Raw genomic sequence first — 23345 nt, forward strand, 5'->3', positions numbered from 1 at the left:
GCAAGTCAAAAACAGTCACCTAAACCTACACTACAGCATATTAATAAAAATGTATATATTGAAGGCTAAATATATATATATTAGAATATATATATTTAAAGAGAGAAATATAACTAATATTTGACATGTCATTTTAGAGCATGTAGGAACACCTAATATACATGCCTTGTAGTTCTCGGAAACGTATTGGTGTCTTTAGAATTTGGGTATCTCTTTACATGGGCCATATTCATATCTCAGCCATACTGGCATAAATCTGAACCATTTCCATTATCTGTTGACTATGGAACTGCTCTGGTTTAAACTAGTGTAACTGAGATACTTTAGCCTCTTGCTTTATCAGTTTAGCAACAAAATTATTTTTAAGCTGGCAATTACAATTTTTCAGTTTTCTCCCAGAAGTATTCAACATATACAAGGGTATAAGCTATAATGTAGTGTACATTGTCAAGCTTAATTAGCACAAAACGTGTTATTTTGCTCAATGCTTTGAAATCAAACTAAGTTTAGTTTATTTTGCTGCATGACTTGAAATCAAGACTAGATTTAGGTCTAATAAGGGTATTTTTTTCAAGCACAAAAATAAGCATAAGATTTTCCTCTCTTTCTAAGGCAGTTGTATTTATCAGTCCTATATGTATTATCTAGTGTTACAGGATATAATTTTCTCTATATTTATTTCATTATTGCTTGTTGTCCTTTAATAACATTATAATTGCAAAACTTAGTAATCTTATTTCTTTGGTCTAGACAGACCAAAATGCACAGAGAATAGCATATTGCAAAGTTTATCAGACTGACCGCCAGCTGGAGGGACAACTTGGTCAAGTAATTTCATGCTCGTTTTCTTCCATATTTTCTTTATAACTGCTCTAAGTTCTTCATTTGCTTGCTCTAGGTTACCTGTGGCAATGAAATAGAAAAATGGAGGATGGCAATTATGTTTCAACTGGCTGCAATGAATGATCCTTTGGATATTAATTAGCTGTATACAAATAAAGACTGTGTTAAGGATGCTTTGCAGCAAGCCTAAGCTACAAGAAGTAGCAGATAACAATACTACAACAACTAAAGAGAAGAAAGGTTGTAAGACAGTGAGCTCCTGGGGCTTTCGCATCAGTCTCTGGAGCACTGCAGAGGTCAACCATAATTTACAGATCTTGGCTCTGCTCTGTCACTGCTTAACACCTTCTGCTTAAATTGTGCAGAAAGTGATGACTTGCTCTTTACAAGTCACTTCTTTCTTGATCCAAAGCTGAGCCTTTATTTGTTTAATCATAGTAATTACTCAGTTGTACAGGCTTGAAAATTCAGGCAACTGACTACTGAGCAGTTTTTCATCTCTTGCAGTGCTCACCTAAACCATAGTGATGCCTCAGGGGGCTTAATCTAATCAGTTTGTTATTGGCAGTGGAACTCAAATTCTGCTGAGTTGAGCAGAAGACACAGAACAGAAAGTAGTAAAAGGTGGTAAAATAATGAAAAAATGCATGAAAATAGAAAGAAAAGTCTTTGAAACATACCACTATTTTTTTAAAACTTTTCCCTCTTTGATACAAATGACAGAAATACATTCAACCCAGTCAGAACTGGCCTTGATCAAACTGGGGATGTTGCTTTCAAGTGTGCAAAAGTTGCAGTTGCACCAATGTGGGATCCAAGGCACCAAGTTAAAGAGTACTGAGGAAGGAGCATCTTGGTTGGACAGAAAGAGAAACTCATTCATTCCTTGCAGTAGAACTCCTGTTATGCTACTGCTACATGTTTTTATCTGACCAGATAAAAGCATATAATAATTTCTGAGATTTCTTGGGCTCTGGCCTCACTATCCCTTTCCTTTCATTTTCTAGCAAATCATTCCTAGCAACAGTGAATACAACCCATGATCCAAAAGCAAACCAAATCCAGTGACAGTAAGGCAGCCTTACTCATGTCCAACAAAATTAATAAAGTAAATTGTAACTTTTCTTCATTGTACCTTCTGACAAGTGCAGTAAAGGCTTTACAGCCAAGAACCTTACCTTCTGTTTTTATCTTTAGAGCAGTCCTAACCAAAGCAAACAGAGTAGCATTGAACATGACAGTTCCGTCACTGTTTAGTGGCATATTCATGGCTACTAACCTCTGTAAATGAGAAAAGGAAAACAAATTTTGGTGCGGCTTTCTTTGAAAAAAAAACTCCTATAATGTTCATTTCTGAAAAGCTGATGTAGTCAAAGAATAATATCCGCCAAGAGGCATAAAAGTTATATAAGTCTTCAAAAAAAGTTGAGTCTTCCATCCCAGCTGCGTATAATAACCACCCAATATCACTTCTTTCTGATATTAATCACATGCATGCTTATACAAAAGCTAAAACTGCCCAGTAGTTTTCATGAGCTATTTATTGAGTTAATTTGCAAACACTGAAGCCCAGTCCTTGGCTATAAGTCACACTATGCAAGTATTAAGGACAAATGTAGTTATTTAAGAGCATGCACTCCAGCTGCAGTCATGTTCCAGGTTTCTCATGACTTCCTCCAGCCTCATGCTCCATGAAGAACCACAGCACCAGGTCTGTCTTGTATAAGCTGATTAATTTCTCAGGTAACTCTTCAGTGATGCCCTGCATCTCTTATGCTATCTGCACTGAATTAGTGTGAAAGGGGCTTTCCTCTTTGGATTACTCCATCTCTGCATTAGTGGTCATCTTTTAGAGCAGTATCGCTGTGACCCTGTCCATCAGAACACCACTATTTAAATCTATCAAAATCTTTTCTTAATGTCTGACTTGGATTTTCTTCTATTCTAGTTTAAAGCCATTACTCAATTGGATAATTTATCTTAACGTATAGATATAGGTTTGCTTTAAGTATGCCTTGCGGCATCCCATTTGAACCCAGTCTTTTATACGTCAACTTACCTATTTATAAAATAGATATAAAAGAAATCCAAATGACAGTGCTGTTGTAACAATCCTTTAATTAAAAGGCTTGATCTTATTCCTACTGAAATTGCTAAAACCACAATATGCATAGTTCTGAAGTCCTCAAATAACGTAATAACTATTCATCCTCTTTGTGTTGCTTTTCAACTTTTATATTAAAATGCAATTAATCCTCATCTAAATTACACATCATGCCTGACAAATTCTACATAATTTTAAATTCCCTTTAATTTTCAGTCTTCTTACTCACTGCTACATATTGTATTGCACACTGTTATTCACTTCAGTTCAGTTTATCACCTTGCAGTCCCCACCCTTCAATCTCATTTCTATGTTTCATGTGCAGCAAACTTCTCATGAATGCGACTGTAAAAGTCCTGTATCAAAACTTAATTGTCAATCAAAGTAAACTACCACCCTCTTCTCCCTGGGACTGAAAAGAAATCAGAAATGTCACTGGGTTCAAGTAGTGTTATATGTGACACTGGGTCACCAGAAATGCTGGGATGAGGTAGTTCATATACATGACAAGAATAGACTAATGATAGATTTAGAGACTAACCCCTTTCATTTTGATGCTCTGTGAAGAATTTTACATTGGTGGGAACTATTCAAATGAGCACACTGAAAGAAATGACACTAATTTTGCTGGTTTAAGTTAAGCCTGCAAAAAAACAGGAAAACTTGAGAGTGAAGGAGACCTTGTGAACAGACAGGATTACTGTGCATACGTGACACATATTGGGCAGAACTGAATGAAGGAATGAACTGTGAGAGAAACCGAGAAAGAAAAGAGGGTAGCACGTACCTTGCAGGCCACTCGGTGAGGGCATAATTTGCCAAAACCAAGTGGTGGCTGAATGCGTCTCAGTAATGTAACCACGTCAAGATGCTTTATCCTTCCCCTAGAACCAACATGCGTCAGTTACCAAACATACATCCATTCCCGAAGAATACACTACGCTCTCCTTTTATTGTTTTTACCAGATAAATCTTATCAGATAAATGATCTAACTTACTTTGCTTCGGGGTCATATTCTGACCATATCCTTTTGAACTCATCCAAATGATGGGGACCCAGAATAGACCAGTCACGTGTCAGATAATCAAAATTATCCATAATGACAGCCACAAATAAGTTTATAATCTAAAAAAGTAATTAAGAACAATCTGCCTTAATTATTTTGAAATTAAAAAAAATCAATAAATAAAATAATTTTATAAGGTAGCAGGTTAAGAATTCGAACAAACTGATCTCATAAATGATTATTTTTGGCAAATATCATCAAATATCACAGAAAATACTTGCTAACCATTTAAACGACTAACTGGAACTCTTATCAAGTAACGATATGACAAGAGCGTGATTCTATCCTAGAGTACTCGGTCTTTGACATAGGCTGCAACATGGTTTTGTTTCTCTTCCTTGATTTGCCAGATCCCACTACATCAAATTAAAGAATGGGTCCAATACATATATTTGACACAATGTAGATCTCAGGAAACAGCTTTTGTATTAATAGGATTCAATGTCATGACCATAAGACTTATGCATATGTTTTGTTAACTCAGAAGATAATACAGAACAGCAGAACGTGTGTGTTTACATTAGTTCACAGAATTCTGTTCGACCACTCTCCTTTTGCAAGGAGAACAGTACTGTGAATAGAACAAATCAACCAGCTTAGACTAGACACCTGCAATGAGGAAAAACATATTTCAAAGATTATCTTAGAGCAAGTAATCCATTATGCCATGGATTAGGGCGAAACGTTATTGTTCACATCTCATGTGCCACAGTTTGAGCACACTTGTAGAGACATGAATCCAAATTCTGCTAAGGTTAAATAATACAAATAGCATTACTAGTAAGTCAAAGGAATTGCAGCTTTATTATTAATGCATATTTAATGATACTATTGAGAAATGCATGAAATAATAGCTGATGAAAAGATTGTTAACTTAGCTTTCAAACGTGCAACCAACCATTCCTGCATATACGTAGTCAGAAGAACATCTTGCACATGGGAATTTAGAATCATAGAATCACATAGAATCACAGAATAGTTTGGGTTGGAAGGGACCTTTCAAGGTCATCTAGTCCAACCCCTTGGCAATGAGCAGGGACATCTTCAACTAGATCAGGTTGCTCAGAGCCCCGTCCAACCCAACCTTGGATGTTTCCAGGGATGAGGAATCTACAGACTCTCTGAGCAACCTGTTCCAGTGTTTCACCACCCTCACCATAAAAATCAGTATAAGATACAGGATTTAGGGTTGTGTATAGAAAAATATAACCTTGCAAAAATATTTTAGATATGGGATTTTCAATCGTTCTCTGAACCCACTACTCTTTTAGTTTGGAAGAAAGTCAAAATGCCAAAGCTCATTTCTGTTAAAAAGCACAAGCTAGACTCACCAAAAATGCACAAAGCATGTAAAAACTGATAAAATAAATTATGGCAAAATTGCTTCCACATGTGTATTCTTCCCCTGGATTATAATCGGATTCTGGATCACAGCGTTTTCCAGGCAAACATGCCAGCATGATTTCCTGCCAGGCCTCTCCAGTTGCGCACCTTTATAAGGTCACAAAGATAAATTAAGCATTATTTGATCAAAATGGATTAAAGATGTATTAGTTTGTTAAGTTCTGACAAAATGCTTGGAGCTGTACAAGCACAAATGTGAAGACAGATTGTGAACTTGTCAGAGCAGGAACTAATTGAAAAAATACAGAGTTTCAGAAATGACAAGCATGGATCTGACATTGCAGACATGTTTTATAAGGTAGACTAACGCACCACAAAGGTTTGCATGTAAAAATCTGAACCCCAAACTGTGATTTACAAGTTAAATACTCATTGCAGTAGAGCTGCTGTGTACGAAAGCGGTGTTGTATGAAAACCTGTCATAAAAGCTGAAATTATCTATTTGTAAAAGATGAATTGCCCTTTCCTCAGCATGGTTGAAGAAATGCTTGTCTCTAACTTCTGCTATCGCATTTTTTGCATAGTTGGGTAATGCCTGTGTACAGACCCAAGATTTCAAATATTTAAAAAACAGCTACATACTTATGACATTTCCGGCTATGTTCATTACCTAGTTTCAAAGGCAAAAGTCTTTACATGAATAAAGTGACTTAGATCTCACTGGGTGATGCCCTTGGTGTCAGATAAGGAATGACCTGCCAGTTTTGCCAACCAGGTTAGTAACAATGCATAGAAGCCAACCAGAGTTACAGAATCGCAAGCAAGAGAGCTCTCAAAGTTGTCACGTTTGAGGCATCCCTGTTCCATGTCATTCCCTCTCCTTGCTCCAGGACATTTTGAAGCCCTCCTGGCAAATGTTAACCCTCTTAAGCTCTCTAGTGATGGAGATTCCATAATCCCCGTACATCAAGATTTAGCTACCTTTGCCATCAGAAAGTTTTGCCTACTGTTTATCTGATATTTCCCTTCTGCACGTTACACCCTCTATTTCTTGTCATCTCTACAGCAAATGTAAAGTTTATTTCTATACGTTTGCAACAACCTTTCATTTTTTCAAACTGTCATGCTAGTTCTGCTTCTAAAGAATACAGTAAGGGCACAGTCTTTTTCACCTTTCCCAACACGTAGAGAGCGATACAGATGTTTGGGCTCTACCTGAAGACAATTACTCCATAAACGAGATGTTTCACAATAGCTGTCATGAGTTTAGGTCTGTATCACTTAATTAGAACCCTGCTGTGACAATGGACACTCAGCATACAGCCACAGAGAGTAGGTGCTTGTTATGCTAAATTGCTTCTCACTTGCAAACACATTTTGAACAAATCCATGGTACAAGAGCTACAGACATTTTTCATAGAGCAATAAAATGGGATGCATTAAGTAAGAGTTAAGGTTTACTCACCTGAAGAGAAGCAGCACAGCTTGGGGGAAAGTCTGAAAATTGTTGTTTCTGTTTATTTGATTGTTGTCCCTCATGGCCACTTTTCCAAATACCTATAATAAAACAGGATTTTGACTTTTAACCTAGTGACCTGTACTATCAGAAGCTGTAGGCCTTACAGTCTAAACTTGCTTCAGTATGTATGAAAAACACTTTCACAAATACACTTTCTTTGCTCTCTTTAGTTTTTCCTGATAATGATGTAAATGCAGTAAATTTATCACATGTCCAAGATAATTCTTAATCATTTAATTTAGCATCAATAAACCATTACAATACTAATACATATTCCTGTATTTCAGGTGCGAAAATATTATTTGTTTTAAACTAGCATCTAGAGTTCTTTATTGGTATTAAAGCCCTACTGCGCTAAATATTGTACATACACTTGTAGGAAGAAATAACTGCTGTCCTGAAAACCTCGAATCTAAATAGAGAAAGAGAGATGCAAGGACGGAAACCAAAGCACAGAGAGTCCGAGCATCCTATCTCAGCCAGAGATGGAAATGAGTTCTGTTCCTCAAAATTAAATTGCAATTCCTTGGCCACAAGACCATTCTTTCTCCCCAGTATAATACATTTATACCCTCTTACAATACAGTGAAGGCTGTTTTGATGCATAATTTAGAGAGATTAACACCATTATGCTGTGTACACGTGGTGCTGGACTGTAAGGATATTAAGTTGCTTTTGGATAAATGATGAAAAGAAAGTATCCAGAAGCAAAACCAGTCTCCATAGCATATTTCTTCTATTGATCCCATGTAATTAGGCCCTCCCTTTGTGTTGATTTGAAGAACCTTACAACTTTGAAAACAAAAGAAAACATCTGTAAAATTTTACAGAATGCTGAGCTATCCTATGGCCTTATGACAGGGGAAAAAAAAGAAGGGGGGGGGGGGAGAAAGAGAACTGCAGCCCAAATCCAGGATACCTAACAGGAACTTCTGCCACAGTGTTAACGGTCACCCAGTCATGCTCCTCAGGCACCTCTTTAGGCAAGCACTAGATCTCATGTGTGGCACAGAGACTACCATGCAACTCAAACCACACTCCCGATCACAGCTCCATGCTCAGTGCCATTATCTGCTGCTTTCCTGCAGTCTGTGCAGTCCCCTCTCAAGCAACTATCCCATCCTCACACTAGAAATGGCCCGTTAGTATGAATTTTAGGAACACTTTCCTGACAGGTTTCTCCTATCTAGCTCTCTCCAGTTACTGAGACGGGAGAACCTGTTCTGCTCTCACAGGACTGCTGCTGGTGTGAGGAGTGGCACCTTCATCCCAACAGCACGTTTTTACTTTTTAAGTTACCGAAATCCTTTCTGTGCTTGTACATCTTGTACATATATCCTACTCTTGATTAACCACAGGCTCAGCTGTGCCTAAATCTTTACCTAGATTCTTTTCCTCATTCTATTCTTTTCATATGGGAAAGACTTTAAAAAAAGAAAAAAAAAAGCTGGCGTTTTAATGCCTGATTCCCAAAACAAGTCTATAGTAAAAAAAAAAGCCATGCATTCTTTCATACATTCATGCATAGGAATAAACTTCACAGTACATGGAAGAGGAGTGGCTCCTTTCAGCAAACCAAGATACTATAAGCTTACACCAAGCTCTTCTCTTTCATCTTTTTAGATTTTCTGACTACCAAAATCATAGCCAAAAAAAGATTTTTACATTACTCGGAAAGTTCTGCCTTATATATAGGACCACTATCAAAGGAATGTTTCAATAAGCACCTCAGTAAACAAGTCTCAGAGTAGCCAACATCGTATTTTTGTTTAATGCTAAAAAAATTCTATAATTACCTGCATTCCAATGACAGCATAGATGAAGAACAGCATGGCTATCAGAAGGGCAACATAAGGCAGAGCCTAGAAATGGGACAGGTGCATCGTCTTTTAATAATTTCACACCATAATGTCAATTTCCATTTACAAAAATAAGTTCTCTGTACAACAGAGGCTTTTCCAAGTTTTTTCTTCCTATGCAAGTGCTTAAAAAGTTATTACCTGTCACTCTTAATAATCTGCTGCATACAATGAACACAAGCTCCATTATATTTTAAATTATTTCTACCAGCAATCTTGGGGGAGGAATCATCTTTAGTAGTTTTTAATTTTATTTTCATTACTGATTCTGACAACACAAAGATACTTCCTTCTAGACAGTTTAGAGTTCCATTAACTTCACATTCATCAGAGTTTTCAGGAGCAAGGATTCAAATATCTATTTGTTACACTTATAAAATCAGTTTTATATAAAAACATAGATTAAATTCCTCTTTTGTAGTCATCTAATAAAATGTGTGGAAGTATGAGACCTGTGTGTGTCAAACCTATCCTATCCCTTTTACATATACCAAATATTTTTTTATGAAGTACAGTAGAAATCTCACAGTAACAGCTAATACTAAACAACAAAGAATGACCCTCGGACTCACTGAAGTAACTGGTAAAGTTTATTTTGGCATTAGTATGCAAATATATTTATAGCATGAATTTCAAAGCATGAATTTCAAAAGAATTGGTTTTTGCACTCTACAGGGTAGTGCTTCATAACGTTTGGTGTATAAATGGTTGTAATTATAAAGCAAATTTAAATAAATTTTGCTAACCTGAAATGACTTAATAAATGTCCACAGTAAAGTTCTGATTCCTTCTCCTCTGCTAAGCAGCTTCACCAACCTCATCACCCGGAAGAGACGGAAAAAAGTGATGGAGATTCTAGCGCTGTCTTCAGAGTTCTGAAGAGCATCATGGAGAAGTCAAACTAAATACAAACTCAAACATGCAACACGTCCAGAAAAACAACATCAAATGCAAAGGTGGAAGAGGTAAGATTTGGAAATGTATCTTGAGGGCCTTTTCACCTTGATAAGCATGATATGAAAGGAAAAATTACATGCTAAAAACACAGGACCTGTAGAAATGCTTCACACATCACATGCATTTCCAAGTTTTCTAGTTTGTTAATAAGGATCATATTAGGCTTGTTTGTAGCAGACTTCAATAGTACACTGACAATGAATGCAAACCACTGCATAACACCTTTGTAGTAAGACAGTTATGAAAAATACAGAAAAAAATTGGTGGAAAATAGACATGGTAAAAAGAATAAACTCAAGTAGAGGTAAAACCACTGGGGTCAGTTTACTAATCTTACCCCAGACTCATCAGTTGTGACTGTTTCAGTTGGCTTTGGCTTTAAGAAATTAAGAACATTAAATATTAAAATCAAATAAAAGATTAAAAAAAATCAGCTTAACCATAAACAGAAGGAAGGACATTTTTCATTTCTAAATGTAAATGAACATCTTTCAACTCAATATACTTCCTGAACAAAACATTAATATCCTTATTAAAACCTTCCCTTTAGCATTTCATGTTGGCTGACTCATACTAAAACATTGTTGGCTGACTCATACTAAAATCTGCTAGTATAAAACATGTTGAAAAGACTCAATGGAAAGTAAATACAAAATAAAAGATCTGCTCCTATGTAAGCCAAACAAAATCAGCCATTGACTTCCACAGGTTGTATGAAATTATAGCAGTAAGCCTAAGTAAAACTCAAGAACAAAGCTTTGGGGTCAAACGAGCCTTTCAAGGTCCCTTTTTTGGTGTGCTCTTTTTGAAGATTAATTACTCCATCACTGGAATCTAACCATATTCAAGTAATTGTGTTTTATATCACATCAGGAGCTCCCTTAAAGCAAACTAATTCACTTGAGTTAACTCACTCAGTGATGAACATTGGGTTTTGCAGTGCTTAACAAGGACAGATTTTCACTCTGCCAAAGTGACAGACAAACATTTTTAGCACAATGACACGAAGGCTAGCCTTCCCATAGAGGTGCAAATGAGAAGGCAATACTTGTACTCTCTCACTGTCTACACAGTACTCATATACCTGAGCTGATGTAAGAGGATCAGGCAGGGAGAAAGGGCTTTGGGATTTGATTGACCCTTTTGGAACAGATCTGTACAACCCTCAGGAGCTACAGGGAGGAGAGAGGCACACACCAACTGTTGTTCACAGAGCCAAATTCTATGTCCTGTGAAGAAGAAACTCACTTCTCACTTTATAATGTCTCTGTCTTTGGAGAAACTGTCTTGATATCCTAAATGGTCAGACACTTAGCAAAGCAGCTAGCAAAGCTTAAAGTACCAACTGTCTACACTTGCCCTGTGCACTGACAGATTCACAGCAGCTTCTTCGAAAACTGAATGGAAGCGCCTCTCAAAACTTTATAGCACTAGAACAAGCGGGATTCTGGACGTTAGATCCAAGTGATGGGTCTTACTCTTTTGCCTAAAATATCCTCCCTTTAAAGGGGCACCTTTTAACAATTATTGTCACATATAGCGGCAATAACCTTGATGCCTCCTCAGTATTGAGGTAATCTCAAGTATTGTTGTTACCTAAGTAACCTCAAGTAATACCTCGATGTACCTCAAGGTACCTCAATGTACCTAAGTAATCTCAAGTATTGTTGTTACCTAAGATAAAACTGGGGAGAAGGAAGGCAAAAGAGAGGAGCTGATTCTGCTGAAAAAACTGGCAGTATATTATACAAACATACTATGGTAAAAAAACAAGAATAGGTAGTACTTTGTTAAAGTTAGATCATTAGCTGTATTTATTAAAATACTAATTGTTTTGTCTATTACTTTTTTGCAAAACATATATAATATAAAGGTATCGCAAGGAGAAAATGCGGTAAAGATAACCAACTACCAACCAATGAACCAACTACGTGCAATCTACATATGTATACATTACTGCCCTGCCAGGATATCAGTATTTTCTGAAACAAAAAGTTTTAAAACTGTTTAAGGGATTATTACTAAATTGATGCATTTATATTAACCAAAACCCAGATCTCCTCACTAGACTTCAGTAAGCAGAGTATTTGTACAATCAGCTGTAACATCTAAGCTTTGTAAGCACTTAATAAAATACACAAAAAAATATGCTGCCAATGCAAGACTGTTGCTGCATTAGAAATTCCCTGCATATTTCAACAATTTGAAATTAAAACATCAAAATACAGATTAAGGAAAAATTCATAATCACAAACATCATAAATGCCAAAATATCACAAAACATGGAAACAATCTTGCGAAGCTGTCTACCTGCATTAATCACAAACCTGTAATAGTGTACACAGACCTACATTGCTATTGACTTTTTGGTACAGAAAAAAATTCCTTTTTATCTGAAACTCTTAAAGAAATTGCAGACGAAGCCTGCAATTTTGTATTAATCTCTGGTGACTGACTCATGCTGAGCTTGATACTGTCTTAATCAGTGAGCAAATTACTTAATTAGCATTCAAAATTTTGTATCATCAAAAATTAAATGAAATATTTGACAGATACAGAAGAGATTAAATTACAGTATCATCACAAATTGACACTAAAAAAAAATGAAGTAAAACGCTGGGGTTTGCATTTGGGAGTTTTTCCCCACTAGCTTTTATAGAAGGATTGGGCTCCGGATAAGCTAGGAACAGTATTAGGATAGCAATATGTAATAGGATAGATAAGAACAGCACAAGGATACTTTAGTCCTACAGATTTTTATTTAATTGCTTTCCAAAAGAAAAAATAATGAGTATGCATTATGATTTGGTTATGAAAAAACCCTCACAAAAGGAAAAGTCAGTTAAAACCCCTTTTTCTACATATGACTATCGTAATAATTACTTAATTCTCACTTTTGAAAATGTTGCCAGAGATCAGATTACCAGAACTATGTGAACAGTTCTACTGCAGGTGCTCAGGAATGATGAGTGCAAAATCCCTCAACTTTTTTTTTTGTCTGAAGGGCACTGAATGTATTTGTGTATGCACAGGACTGTGTAACACACAGTCCTCTCATAAATCACTCTTTTGCAGCTTCTTTGTACGAAGCAGTCTCTAATTGCCTGTTTGTGATGGCTGATCTGCTGCTGTTGGGAAGTGTTAGGATGTCATATGCAAGAGATTATCAATTATGGACACTGGAAAGAGCACGCCAGGAATGAAAAAGGAAAATACCTTGTTCACAAAAAGTAAATTGTACAAAAATACCAGGGTGGAGATTGATGCTAGAAACAAACAATGAAAATGAACTCCTGATACCAAAGGATTTTTTTCTACTGGAGCTGAAAATATCTAACTTCTGCCCATCATTGGCCAAGTGTTTGGGTACTGACATTTTAAAGTGAGTGTATCTAATTTTTTACCCTCTCTGGCATTTCCCTCTGATAATACAGCAGCTTGGTTTATATTATAAATAATAAATATAATGAAGCTAATATAGTGATATACCACAAATAAAACATTATTCATACTTATTTATAAAGGAAATGCTCATCTGAGAGACAAAGTTAGTTAACGTTTATGTGTGGCCACCCAGCAGGAAGTAATACTAAGATCTGGGAAACTAAGATTAAGGTAAACAATCTTCAGTAACAATAACAGACAGACTGACAATAACAGAGAACATCTGCTTCCTACAGATAAGGAAAAAAGATACACTACCCAAACACATAATCTTATTTGCAACTTCAGTAATATCACTTGACATGTACACACGGAAGTAGGTGGCACATTACGTATATGTAGGGAAAGTATCAGAATAGACTTGAGACTGAGGAGGGGGCAGGCTGAGCAGAGAGTGTCTCTTTGGATGATAACTGCTGACAAGAATGCAAATTAAAATATTTCCTGTGGTCAGGCAACCTACTTACAACCTCCTCTTTCCCCTCACCTTCCACCAACCATTCCAATACTACTCGTGTCACAAACACTTGGGGACTGACTGGTCATTATCATGATTTTTTGTCCCCTGTGGGATTACATGATTCCTAAGATGACAGATGTGCTTTCTGGGATCACTGCTACAAGTCTGGTAATGGGCACAGCTAGAATAAATGAACAGCTTCTGCTTTCACTGCTTGGCTAACAGATGGACTGAAATGAGGTAAATGAGGACAGAGACTGGCTTAATTATTCTACCTTTACTGTCAGCCATGTGCCAGCTACACTGAGAGCCTAGTTCAGCAAAGCACTTCATAACTATGTAATTTTAAGCCAATTCTTAAATACTTCAAATAGGCAGTAACATATGATTTTTTTTCTTAATCAAAGTTCAACGCAGCAGCTTTCTTCCCCAAACAATCCCAACCCTCAAAAAAGATTAACCAATGACCAACGTAAATTCCTGCCTCACTGATTAAAGTGTTTGCAACCTGCTACCAATTTCAGTCAAGTATTTATTGCTGCTTATGAAAAATTTAGCACATTTCCTAAACAGTAACTCATTGAATTCTTCATATTGCAACAAAAGTTCCAAATAAACATCCTAACTGAAAAATCTTCAATGTCAAAACTGTGAACAGTGTGAAACAGATTGCATCATGCATTGAAGCAACCCGTAGCTCTGTGCTTAAGAAAAAATAAACATGGTAAAAATCAGTGGATATTAGTATACAGTGTTGGTCAAATGCTTCTTTTTTACAGATTGTGCCAAAGGGTACGAGAGTATGCCAAAACAAATGAACACATAATGATGATGTAATCATCATTACAAATGCAGAAGGAAACACCTGAATGACAAATACATATGATGACAATAACATATATAGGAAAGCATTCAGGTTGCCAAAATATCTTCAGAAATATGTAGTTTACGTGTGTCTGTATGCATGTATGTATATAGATATACAATTTGCTCAGAGAATAATTATTGGAATTCAAATGTGCTAGCAAGTAATTTTCTTCATAGTCTTATCAGTGTGTGCTGGTTGTGGCTGGGGTAGAGTTAATTTTCTCCATGGTAGCTAGCATGGGGCTACATTTTGGATTTGTGCTGGAAACAGTGTTGATAACACAGGGATGTTTTCGTTCTTGCTGAGCAGTGCTGACACAGGGTCAAGGCCTTTGCTGCTCCTCACCCTCCCCCACCAGGGAGGAGGCTGGGGGGGGCACAAGGAGCTGGGAGGGGACACGGCTGGGACAGCTGACCCCTAGTGACCAAAGGGACATTCCATACCATATGACATCATGCTTAGCATATAAAGCCGGGGAAGAAGAAGGAAGGGGGGACGTTCGGAGTGATGGCGTTTATCTTCCTAAATCACCGTTAAGCGTGATGGAGCCCTACTGTCCTGGAGATGGCTGAACACCTGCCTGCCCATGGGAAGGAGTGAATGAATTCCCTGTTGTGCTTTGCTTGCGTGTGTGGCTTTTGCTTTACCTAATAAACTGTCTTCATCTCAGCCCAGGAGTTTTCTCACTTTTACCCTTCTGATTCTCTCCCCCATCCCACCGGGGGGGGGAGTGAGCGAGCAGCTGGGTGGGGCTTAGTTGCCGGCTGGGGTTAAACCATTGACACAGTGCTCTCCCTGTTCAACATGAACCAAATGCCCATGTACATAAGTTAGCAAAAATTTTGAATCAATGTGAAGAACCCCAGAGTAGATAAAAAAAGTATTTTTTTCCCTTGTAAAAGATGTATTTAAAACTCTTAAGTTCATAACTAACATGTTGATGGCACAGAGTATTATGATAATAAATATTGTTGTGCAATAAAGTAACAAAATTATTAGTATTAACACCTTCATGAAAGCAGCTCAGAAATTTACTTCTATTTCCAAATCAAATATTGCAACACAGTATAGATTTCATATTGCAATAAGACTTCATACTAACGAAAGCAAAGCCATATGAGAATGTATTTTTCTGACCTATCCTTAAGCCTAAAGAGATACATTTGCAAAAGTCTACAAAATGCATTAACAGTATTCAAAAATATCAATTACTAGCAACAAAACATAAGTTCTAACATAGGATACTGATGCATAAAGTGGAATTCAAACTGAACTGCAGTGCTTTTGTTCAAAATTGGAATTCAGAATCTCTTATAGGAGGTAGATACGAGGTTTTTAATCCACTCCTCCGCACAAGCGAGATCAGCTGTCCCACCAGCTACTAGGTGAGTGGGCAGCTATGTAAAAATAAGCATCAGCCCTCCCAGCACACACTCCACTAACAGTCTAGCAAATGAAAAGAGCATCCCACTGTTCACAAGTCAACATTATGCACTGCATAGTGCTGAAATGGTAATAATGGTGCTCCTTCTTGCCACATGGCAGAATATCAAATTCTGGGTTTGTGAGAGACTTTTTTGATGCATGACATTGCTACTAACTACCGTTAGTTGTTACGGTAGTGTAAGCATTGAATAAGCCACACGTGTTTACAGGGGTGATTCAAGACAAATAGGTTTTCCTGAGGGGCTCAGGAGGAAGATATCAATGCTGTGCCTTTAAGCCCTATTTCAGCAAAGAACTTGAATTTTACTTAACTTCAAGCATAAAATTAGTCCCATAGGGACTGCATTGAACATTTGCACAAAAGAAGAGGAAAGTGAACTCTCCATTATTTTCTCGACATTTTGGCAGCACATGAATGGTAAAAGAAACTTAAATAAAAAATGTGAATTAAAACCTTTGTAACTACTACTGTAACAATGTGATCATGCCTCTAAGTCATCCAGTGCTGGTCATCCAAACGGTTTCTGAGCTGACAAATAAGATAATTTCTATATAGTCAGGCCAGATTGAAATTTGTCTGTTTTTTCCATTTAAGAACTTACTCATTTATTCAGAATTTATTTTCAATTTATTTATCTCTCATTGTCTTAAGCTATATATGTCCATCTCCCAGAATGGACTGACCACATCTTGTGTCTCGCAATCACTACTCTGCTTTTTTAATTGAAAAGGAACCATTTTTATGACCACACAAGATTCTGCGTGTCATGTGAAAGTTTTTGAAAACAAAAGGTTACAAAAACCAAAAGTAATTATATAGGTTTTAGTAGTGTTTTTAATTTTTTTTATTGCTATACCATATATATTTACTTATATATACTTGCCTCTAAAAATTTCTAAAAATAAAACGAACATGAAAACCAATTAGGTTCATAAAAGAAGAACTGGTTAAAGGAAGGGATATTAAATGGCAGAGTAAATTAAAAAAAAAAAATCATAGAAAATAGTGTATTGCCAAAATATATGTTGCTCTGAGGTGGTTCATTTCTGGAGTTGGTCACTGATCCAGTCCTTGAGGATGCTGAGCAGTCCTGTTGCTGAACTGCTGAACGCATTAAACACTGATTTCCACAGGCACCAAAAATACTCAAAACACAGTAATCTCCTGGATTATATGTGAATGGAAGGTTACTGGAGCAGAAGAATCAGCCTCAGGGCACCATATAAATTATTACAAAACGTTAAAAAAAGAAAAGGAACAACAAAATAAAGAAATTAGATTTAATTTCCAGAATTTAATACTGAAATCAAGGTGATATGTAACTAGAAAGTCCAACCCACTCTTTTGAAAAAAAAATGGGTCAGATACAAACCTGTTATATACTAGAAGAACTTGCTGGCCTTTGGAATTAGTCTAAATGTACACAGATAGACTATCAGAATGATGCTGAGTTGTTTCCACAGCATGAGGCAATTGTATATGCATACTTATAAGAAAGTTTAGTTCATCTTGAGTACATTATTTTAGGCATTCACATTCTTTCAAGTCTTCTTTTACATTGATCAATTAAGATGGCTGTACGTGTGTAGTTACAACTGCAACAAGATCTGATTTTCCATTAGTGCTAGCAATTTACAGTGTTTCAGATCACCCCTCAAACAAGGCTGAGCTTCCTGAGTTTAAGAAGTTTCTATAGTGACCATTTTCACAGGTGCCATTTCAATCATGCTTGAAATCCCATTGAAAACAAAGTCTTGTTAGCATCTTAGCAGAGCTGTAGATTTCCCAGGATCACTGTCAGTGTTAGATTAAAAAGTACAGGGGAAATGGCACAATTCAGAATGCTGAAAAAATATTAAGAAAAAGATTCTAAAATACTGGATTTGGATTATAGAAATTTACACAAAACTAATGAAGTAGGAATAATTCAGTAGAATCAAAACAAAAAAAGTAATAAAAATCTAAGAAATTTCCCTGGACACTCTGCAGTATTCACTGTTTCACATTGAAAATGGGAAATCAAGCCCAGAAATATATTGAAACTGTAATACATTAATGACTTGCACGAACAAAGCACAAAAAAGTGGAAAAGACCAGAAACAGACAATACTTAGTACACAAATAGTCTGCTGTGCAGTACTAGAAGATAAAGATGAGCCTTTTTTCTCTAGTGAGTATAGCATGAAAAACTAAGAAATGACAGTGCTAGTTCTTGACTGTGGTGTGTACTTTTCCTGAAGATCACTACTCGATCTCCAGAATATTTTCAAGACAACTGTGTGAATTACTAAAATGACAGTGTTGTTCACAGCTGAAAGCTCAGCAGTGATCAGTTACAACTAATGCTGTCAAATTAACACTGTCCATACAGTGTTAAATATGGGGTTAAACAGGGACATCCTCTATGGTCACAGAAGTACATTTGAGCTATTTTTCAATCTCTTCACAATCAAGTACATTTTGCAGTTATTAGAGAAAGCTATTCTAAATGATTGGTCTTTTTACGCTCCTCCTTTTTACACTGCTATGTTCATCTACACCAGTACTACTGTGAATGGTAATAGTGGGTAAATTATAAATACTTGAGCTGAAAGTCTGCATCAAAACTTTTCTGGGAAAAAAAAACAAAAAACAAAAAAAAAAACCCCAAACAAATTAGAAGCAGCTTTTAAAAATCTTCTCCATGAACTGTAATTATACTTTGAGAAATGTCTCAATGGGACAGTGCAGTTCTGTGCTGACTGACCCTCCCTGTCAGCTCAGTTTCCTGCAGTTCACAGATAGAAAGATCCATTGCCCTCTGAAAACTGAGCAAAATCAGTCCGAAATCTAAGGGTCAGGCTAAGGTCCTTCTGCTCCCACATTATCACATCACTCCTCCATTGTTCTTTCCAGTAATGCAGTCAGTCATGAGATTCTCATAGTTTAACATAAAATCAGGAAGGAATTCTAAGGTGAATCAGCCTTAAAATTATTTTGATTCTGTTTACTCTTTGAGATGACAGTGTAGAATTTGCAGGCTTATAAAGAAATTCGAAGTCTTTAATCAGGGCTAATAGACTCTGTGTATGCTTGAAGACATTCTTCCATCTTAAAAAAAAAAAGATAAAAGAACAGATTTGTTTTCTGTATTTGATTGAAATGCATTTATAATAGGTATTACTATGCTTACCAAATAGACAAGAACCAAAGAAGATTAAAAACTATGTACATCACTGTTTCTCAACAGCAGCTACTGCCACTAATTGATGTTGTCTGTGCCAACGCTAATATGCTCTGAAGGGAGACCTGTATGGGCACAGTATAAGAAGCACTTCCTTTGGCAGCAGCTTTATCCACTCATTTCTGCCCTACCATGGCCCACACTTTTGTCAATACTTTGTGCTCAACACCTCATCCAGCCAACTGTGAAGTCCTCAAACTCTTGTGCAAGCACAGCTCCCATAGCTATGGGGGTAAGAAGGGCTGTGGGCAAAGGCTGCTTAAGCTCACGGAGATGCCAAAAGAAATCCTCATCAAACCATGGCCTCAATCAAGACCAACCTGACAAATCCAAGCTCCTAGTAGGCGGTCTGCTGATCTGAACAATGCACTGAAAGCCAAAACCTGTCTTCTACACAGATCTTACTTGAGAATTATGCTTTTTTTTTTCCCTCATCCTGGAATGCCTGGAACAGATCACAGTTTTTTTCAAATACAATTTCTATTCCATGTTCCTGGGCAACTTTATTATCATGGTATTCACAGTTCCAAAATCTAGGTACTGTCTAAATGGAGTAAAGGGTATCATTTCTGCTATTGACTGGAGGAATGTGATCCTAAGAATTGGGTTCCTGACATGAACCACTTTAAATTTTGAACTGTGTTTTCTCTGAAAAACTCTTTCAGTTAAATGGCAATGATAACCACAGGATGGATTTGCTTCCCCAAAATATGATAGAGATATTGCAACTTAAATATTCACCACTGAAGAGTATTTATTCAAATTTAGGAGTATTTTGAAAGGTGATGCATATTAAATATCCCTACTGAAAAGAAACCATTTGGGTAAGTAATAAAATCCACTGGGGCAAAAAAAGATGTCTAGCAAGTAGCTTACTAAAACAAATTTAAGAGAAAAGGAATGTTATTAGCCAGGCTCATAAACTGTGACTGCTGTAGAAAAACATGCAAGCTAAATATCTTCAAATAATACCAAGCAACTATTTATATCTACAGCTTTCTCTGATTAATCTATTCTTTGATACAAGGAAAATATGTGATTGTTGGGGATCTCCTGCATCATGGGTATTTCTGGATAACTTATTTCTCAGAATGATAAACAGGTAAGATCTTCAGCAGGTGGAATACGCTAACCTCACGTACTGAGTCTGTGTGCTCCCTGAGCATTTTCAGTGGCTGGGTCGGATCCAAGTCTCACTTTCTTCAGTCTCCCTTTTTGAGGTCTCAAGAAGCACTAGAGGGAAGAGGCACTTTCCTCTGAAATTTTATTTTGACTAGTTAAACAAAGAGGCATGTAAGTAGGGGAAGCACTTGCATATCTACTACAGAACTGGTATGTATTTTGTTACCTTTCATTTATCATTTTTGTGATACAGTTTTCCTTGTTAAAACTAGCAAGTCAGATAGAAAACAGGCAAAACCCAGTATTTCCCTATTTTTTTCTTGGAAATGGATTTTTCTGTTGTCCAAACACCTATATGTGTAATGGCCATCAGTCAAAATTTTGGTGAAAAGATAAGGTTTTCCAAATACTTTAAGAGTAATTTAAATTTCAAAACATTTACTGCAGGATGGGAAAAGCAAAAGGAATAGGAAAAAACAAACATTCTATTTTCCACAGCATGGAAAGCCTTACTGTCTCTATGTACCCTTCTTCTGCTACCTTATGAGATATGAATGCTAACATTGCTCTAAAAACCAAACCTCCCACAGAAAAAAACATTATTTGTTAAACTGAGCCACTGAAACAACTTACAGAATCTTGAATTATCTTGGTCAAGGTACCTACAAAAATCACTAGGCTTCAAGTAAAATAGTAACAGAGGCTTAATTCCTTTTTTATACATAAAATGTTTTAAATATTTTCTGTACATATATAGAAAAATATAATTCTCATTGTCTCACTATGCTGTGTGCATGTGCAATTATACAGGTATATAGATTTATAGTAACAGCTTGTACAAACATCTGTATCAATGTTTTGGTCTTTGATTCCAGGACAAACCATACTTTTCTAGAAAAGGATTTTGGGGGATAAAGTTTTCTATATTTCTTGATGACAGCAATTACTTTTTAGTGCATGAACAGTTGCTACTTACATTAACTTCTGTTATAGCAATATCAACGACGCTACCAACAACAATTAAGGCATCAAAAGTGTTCCATGCATCAGTGAAATAGTGCTGTTAGGACAAGCATTCAGCAGAAAGAGAGCAAGAGAAAAACACAAACAGAAAAAGAGAAGAAAAGGACAGTGTTATAACACAGAAACACTCTAGGCTTCTCTGATGTACCACTATACAATATAATCTTTCCCTTTCATAGCTAAAAAAAATTGGTAGAAAAAAAAGGCTATTTATTTCCCATATCAACATAATTGACCTATGACTGGTCTGTATTCAAACTTTAGAAACATCAGATCAAAATCTGTGACTTGTCCAGATGATGGAAATAGTGGGGAGACAGAGAAAGAGAAGTAGGGACTGGGGAAAGTAAGCTGGGGTATACTCACATCAGCTTCACTGAGAACGACGTCTACTATGCTGCCAATAACGATGAGGGAGTCAAACGTATTCCAGGCATCACTAAAATAGCCCTGAACAGAGCAGGCAGGGTGCAAACGTTTGTGATTACACATGAAATGTCAAATATTTGCATACTTCTGTTTAGTTTTGCATAAACAGAAATTAGTTAAACAAAACCTGTGGTCTAATGAGAAAACAAAACAAAACAAACAATATTGCCTACTGAAGGAAAAGCAACATATATGTGCATGTGTGTGTATATATATATTTTATATATATACATGTACAGACACACACACAGACAGACACACACACGCACACACACACACGCAGTACGCATGCGTAATACACCATCATATAAGCACAATGTTGGCAAGCAAGCCATCATCCAAAACTGGTTTTGGACTTCCAGCAAGGCTGAAAAATTCTAACATATATACCCAAATAAGCACGACAAAATCCCTTTAATAATATTTCTACAAGACCAAGCCAATTGAAACCTCCTTAACATTAATGACTTCATGATAGTCCTATCTAAGTGACTGGTAAAAATAGTCAAAGGGTAAAAGCTCATCACTGGTTAATCATGCACAATTATTATCGTGGAACTGTGCCTAAATATTACAGAACTGACTTAATCTTCTATTCATGAACTAGGTTTAATATAGGAACTCACACATTTGCAGTCAGGGCCTGATTCTGTAACAAGTGAAGTCAGTGCTAGGAACCATAGCAACCTGAACAATTTCTTAATGCTTTTAATGCAGCCAGTCCAATGTCTGAAAATTCATTTTCATAAATTGCTTAGTCACTTCTGACATTTTATGGCTTTAAATATATTCCCTACGTGTATGTTACTGGCACCCTCCTGCAAACGGTTATAAAGTGCTATCATACAATCAGCTCTCTACTGGCATCAAAACTGCATGTTTGAGCAAAAAGATATTTCAGAATAAACCTTGAGGTAGGTTCCAGGATCAATCTGTCACTGGGAACAAATCAAGATGTATTACTCTGTTGAAGGCAACTCTATGGAGACAAGATATGTAGGTTTTCTGCAATATGTGCATTTTGCCTAGTTATTACAAAAATTCAGAATTGCAAAAATTACTGAACTTGTCCTTTTTCTCATTCAGTTACATTTCTCAGCCAACCACGACTAAGGAATGTGCATTACACGACAAAAGCTGAAATGTACATTCTGTACACATACATTCTGCTTTCCTGGTAATTAATTTTAAAATAGTAACTTGTCAGCCACTATTGAAGACCTAAAAAATTAATTTAGCAAAAAGTTTAAAATTACAAGCATGCTAATCTAACCTTATGTCTAGTTACACTTATTATTACACTGTTACTATAAGATAATGTTTTAGCTGAGTAGTTTAAGTTGTTACACGTGTTGTTACCACAGAAAAGCAAAATCAGCTACAAAATTTTTTAGAATTGGACAGTATTTTTCTTAAGATTTTAAACTGTTAGAATTTCTAGTAACTTCACAGTTTAAAGGTTATACTCGAGTACATTACTATTTGAAAAAAGCTAATTTAATGTGGAAATTTGCTCTTGGAGACTACGAGAGAGCTGCTACAGCAGAAGACAGCTCTACAGCATATTCTAGCACTGAGCAGAGTCAGGAAAGCCTGATAATAAAAATTCTAATTCTTCATTATAAAATTCTAATGC

The 23345-nt window shown here is 36.4% G+C and overlaps 1 protein-coding gene across 1 annotated transcript in view; it reads right to left on the reverse strand.

The window, feature by feature from the left end:
* The window catches only part of CACNA1D (calcium voltage-gated channel subunit alpha1 D), a 192742-nt gene that overhangs the window by 28220 nt on the left and 141177 nt on the right, over positions 1-23345 (reverse strand). Inside the window, exons 30-40 of the mRNA XM_075514379.1 lie at positions 21647-21730; positions 21234-21317; positions 10031-10069; positions 9483-9611; positions 8674-8739; positions 6824-6915; positions 5346-5505; positions 3946-4073; positions 3735-3831; positions 2022-2124; positions 802-903 (exon numbers count right to left, since the gene is read on the reverse strand). Of these exons, the coding sequence (XP_075370494.1) occupies positions 802-903; positions 2022-2124; positions 3735-3831; positions 3946-4073; positions 5346-5505; positions 6824-6915; positions 8674-8739; positions 9483-9611; positions 10031-10069; positions 21234-21317; positions 21647-21730 (1084 nt within the window). The remainder of the gene's footprint in view (positions 1-801; positions 904-2021; positions 2125-3734; positions 3832-3945; positions 4074-5345; positions 5506-6823; positions 6916-8673; positions 8740-9482; positions 9612-10030; positions 10070-21233; positions 21318-21646; positions 21731-23345) is intronic.

This window comes from Mycteria americana, chromosome 11, assembly GCF_035582795.1.
Source record: "Mycteria americana isolate JAX WOST 10 ecotype Jacksonville Zoo and Gardens chromosome 11, USCA_MyAme_1.0, whole genome shotgun sequence".
NCBI lineage: Eukaryota > Metazoa > Chordata > Aves > Ciconiiformes > Ciconiidae > Mycteria > Mycteria americana.